Source organism: Elephantulus edwardii, unplaced genomic scaffold (assembly GCF_000299155.1).
Source record: "Elephantulus edwardii isolate Elephantulus edwardi_28Jun2011 unplaced genomic scaffold, EleEdw1.0 scaffold00166, whole genome shotgun sequence".
Lineage (NCBI taxonomy): Eukaryota > Metazoa > Chordata > Mammalia > Macroscelidea > Macroscelididae > Elephantulus > Elephantulus edwardii.
Window position 1 is genome coordinate 5224072 of NW_006399916.1, and position 4061 is coordinate 5228132.

Sequence of the window (4061 nt, forward strand, 5' to 3'; positions counted from 1 at the left end):
CGGTGTGGTTGGCGCAGGATAGAGCAGGGTTTAGAGCTGTTGTGCATAGGGTCGCTATGAGTCGGAAACGACTCGATGGCACATAACAACAACAAGTTTTGGAGGATGGAACCACTATGAAAGATCTAACATGGGAGACGTGTGGCCTGCATGCCCTGGAAGTGTTAGCATGGTTTCCCCCCATTCTTCAGTGTTTCTCTTACTCTGGGGAAGAGTTAGACCCTAAAGCGCACGTAAAGGATTCTGTTTGCCTGCTGTCTACCCCCTCTGCCTGAGGGCCTCTGACAATCGCATCTGGGTGGAACAGTCTAATTGACAGAGTGAGTTAATACACAGGGAGTTCACTTCTCAAGCACTTTGCACAGGGCACAGTGACTTGATCTTCTAAGTGTGCATCAGGCCCCTGACCTGGGTCACCAGCTTTCTTCTGGAACCCCTGGTCCTGGGCTAGACAAGGGGCAGGGGACATTTGGCGAGCCATTGCTGTGCACCAGCACCTTGAGGTAAGCCTGGGGGGAAAAACGGAAGGGAGAAACTCTGTCAGCTGAACTCTCTCCACAGGGGAATGGAGATTCCAGGGTACACGTTTTTAATAAGTAAGTGTGTGCTTATAATACCAAACACACATGCTTTGTTGAGGAGGCAATGTGTTTATCTGTGGTGATCACAGGTGGCCTAAGCGATCAATACACTGAGCTGTGAACCAAACGTTAGAGGTTCATATCCATCCAAAGCAACCTCAGAAGAATGACTTGACAGTTTACTTCTGAAAAACCAGTTCTTGAAACCCCTGAGGTGTATCTCTAAAGAGCCCTGGCAGGGCAGTGTATTAGGCTGCAGACTAAAAGGTTGGCAGTTCCAGTCCACCAGGCTCTGCATAAGAGGAAAGTGAGCCATCTCTGCCCGCAGTGGCCGAGTCAGAACCAGCTCACCAGTCGTGGGGTGGGTTGGGTTTGTGGAATCTTTGCTCATGGCGAGGGGAAGAGAAATAAGGAAACAAAACCTCAGAAGAAAGTCACCTACAGGACTAAGAGTTACATGAACCGCTGTCTTACCCACCAGAACACCAGAACAAGGAGGAGCCAGCTGTCGCCACTGACCATTCTCACCAAATCCATGGTAGCTACAGCCTGGTAGAATGGAAGGGAAATACAGACCAGAAATCAAATTCTTTTTAAAAATTAAGACTTTTAGGACCATTTGAGACTAGCAGACTCCCCAATTGCTGTGACCCCCGGATCCTCCAAACCAGAATTGTCCCTTAAAGTCATCTTTTCCCTAGATAACAGAGCCACTTTGAAACCAGGGACTGTCATCTGTGAGTACTCAGCTGCTTTAAAAAAAAAAAACTACCAATATAAATAAATAAATGAAAATAAACCATCTGTATGCAGCCAGGTGATCCAGAATTACTCTAGAGCAGAGAAACCAGTCTGAACATGTGGCATCCAGAGCGGAGTGAATGAGATTGATGGTGTGTGTGGAAAACATGACCATCTCACTGAAGCATGCATGTGGAAGATAGGCAAATGGAAACCTAATTTGCTGTGTAAACTTCCACCTTATAAACCAGGAAATATTACCTTTTTTTTGCTAAAAATCTGTTTATACTTGAAAGTGTAAAAATTTGAGTTTGGTTTTGGCAGGCTTCTGGGGATAACACACTCCAGACTGTTATGAAGAAATAAACAACTCAGAGCCAGTACACAAAAGCTGGCGTTGGCTCTTTTGCATAACAAATAGTGATAATTGGAGCAGGAACTCAAATTGTAATTTGTAAGTATGTATTATCTTCCTTTATTTTTTTAACTTATAAAGAAGCTTTAATTTGTTGATAGTTTCTCTGAAAAAAAGATAATAAAAATCATCTCTTCAGAAACCTGTCAAGGAAAAGTTTCTAAACTTTCTTTTAGGTTTCCATTCATTCATTGTTGCACTTTTCTCCCTGCCCCCCCCAATTCTCTCCTCTCCTTGAAAAGTAAAAGAAAAACTCTTTCATTGTTATGCAATCCCTCCCCCCAAGATCATTCCACTGTGAAGCCTTCATTCTGGACTCCTGTACAATAGTACCTAGTCATATATCCCTTTTAAACAGTTCTCTCCCTTATCTGTTTCAATGCAGTATACATCGTTCTCATGCTCTTTCTCAGTCTTCCCTCAACCCCAGTGTCAGTCCTGCTTTACAACAGTGGCCCTATGCAATATTTATCCTTTTGTGACTGAGATATTTCACTCAGCATAATGTCTTCCAGGGTCACCCATTTTGTATAATATTTCATGAGGAAATAAATGAGAACAGCTGGTGGAGAATTACCTGCTGTGACACGCACGGGGCTGCCATGGTTCCGAATCCGTGGCAGCTGGATGGCTTTGGTGTGTGTGCGTGATTCTTATGGGCCCAGTGACCCCAGCAGTGATGAGATGGAGATTGTGAGGATGGGACAGGACAGGACAGGGCTTCTCTCTGCTGTCGTAGGGCTGTGAGGAGTCAAAGTCAGCTCAGCAGCACCTAAGAGCAACAGCAGTAACCCATGCCACAGTGGCAGGCAGTCACACAGCACATCGGTCAGTCTGTGGCTTCCTGGTGCCCTCTGTGTGCTGTCTGCATCCATTCTGGGCCAGCATCGCTTACCTCAGAGGACAGTTTTGACATGTCCCCATCCCCACGTCTGCACAGCCCCCCCTCCCCCAGACTGGGCACGGCCTTGGTGATGGCCCTTCGCATGCATAGCCTGTCCTCGGGGCTCCTCCACTGGCCACTGGCCACATCCTCACTGGCCCTCGCTGACCGATGCTCTTTTCCTCTAGGTGTCCCAGGCAGCGGCCGACCTGCTGGCCTACTGTGAAGCCCACATGCGGGAAGACCCCCTCCTCATCCCAGTGCCCGTATCGGAAAACCCCTTCCGAGAGAAGAAGTTCTTCTGCACCATCCTCTGACTCTGTGCCATGGTTCCCAGTCCCCGCAGGGACCCTCCTGGAGACCACATGCTCTGACCGTACAGAGACACACCGCGCCCACCCAGGCTTACCTGGCCCCTCACTTGTTCTGTTGCCTTGCATTCCACTTCGTGTGCACCTGGTTTCTTTATTGGTAAAGAAGATAGACACTTTTATAACCAAATAACCAGTGAATCAAGGAAAAAGAAGGGTGGCTTTTCAGGCATTGAACGTTTGAATCGTCAGTTTCCCAGGGCATCGAGTCAGTATGTCTCAGTGGGTCATTTATTGGACGCTGTGTCCAGGGCTCACCTACTCACTCACCCTCTCACTGCGTTGAGTCAGGAGTGGACTGACCATCTCTCTGCCGTGGAGCAGGTGGTGGATTCGAACTGCCAGAGAGGGGCCACCTTTAGATTGTCAGCACAAGTCCCTATGGGCCACACCCCTAGAGCTCCCTAAGATTCTCCCATGTGCAGTAATTTCACATCAAATTAGGGCATTTTGAGAAATACAGATATGTGGGAGAAGTTTCCATATCTCGGCCTGGACAGTCTTCTTACCTCTGTCCCTCCTCCCTGCTCACCCACCACCGTATTAGAAGATGATCCAGGAGACTGGAATGCATTCCCAGTGTCGCTCTCCCTGGGACTGTGTTCCAGCCCCTGCTGGGGAGCCTTTGCTTTTTGTCACAAACTCTTTGGCAGGTGGTCCTCCTACAGCTGGAGATAAGTGTCCTGCTGGAGCGAGTCGTGTGGTATCGGCTTGCTAAGTGCTGGATGCTGGGCTGAGCAGTCACTGTGTGCGCATGCGTTCATTCCTCCAGCCGCCCAAGAGTGCCTGCCTGCTTCAGCGGTAAACGGGCGGAGCTTAAGTAACTGAGGCACAGAGAGATCAAGTCCTTTGTCCAAGATTATTTTCATAAATAGCAACAGTGGGGCCCTGAGTCCTCTCTCTCAGGGTAAACCCTGAGCTGTGCTGTCTTCACTTACCTGGCAGGTCCAACTGCGGACGACCTGACCCGCACGCTGTGGTGCAGACACCTGTCACACACCGTCCGTGGTCCGCTGGCTGCGCATGTCTCACCTGTGCAGACCTGTTGTTTGTTGTTGTTGTTATGTGCC

The 4061-nt window shown here is 48.7% G+C and overlaps 1 protein-coding gene across 1 annotated transcript in view; it reads left to right on the forward strand.

The window, feature by feature from the left end:
- GNG4 (guanine nucleotide binding protein (G protein), gamma 4) overlaps nucleotides 1–2937 on the forward strand; it is a 16994-nt gene extending 14057 nt beyond the window's left edge. The window contains exon 2 of the mRNA XM_006895379.1: nucleotides 2809–2937. Within this exon, the coding sequence (XP_006895441.1) occupies nucleotides 2809–2937 (129 nt within the window). The remainder of the gene's footprint in view (nucleotides 1–2808) is intronic.
- The last annotated feature ends 1124 nt before the right edge of the window (nucleotides 2938–4061 follow it).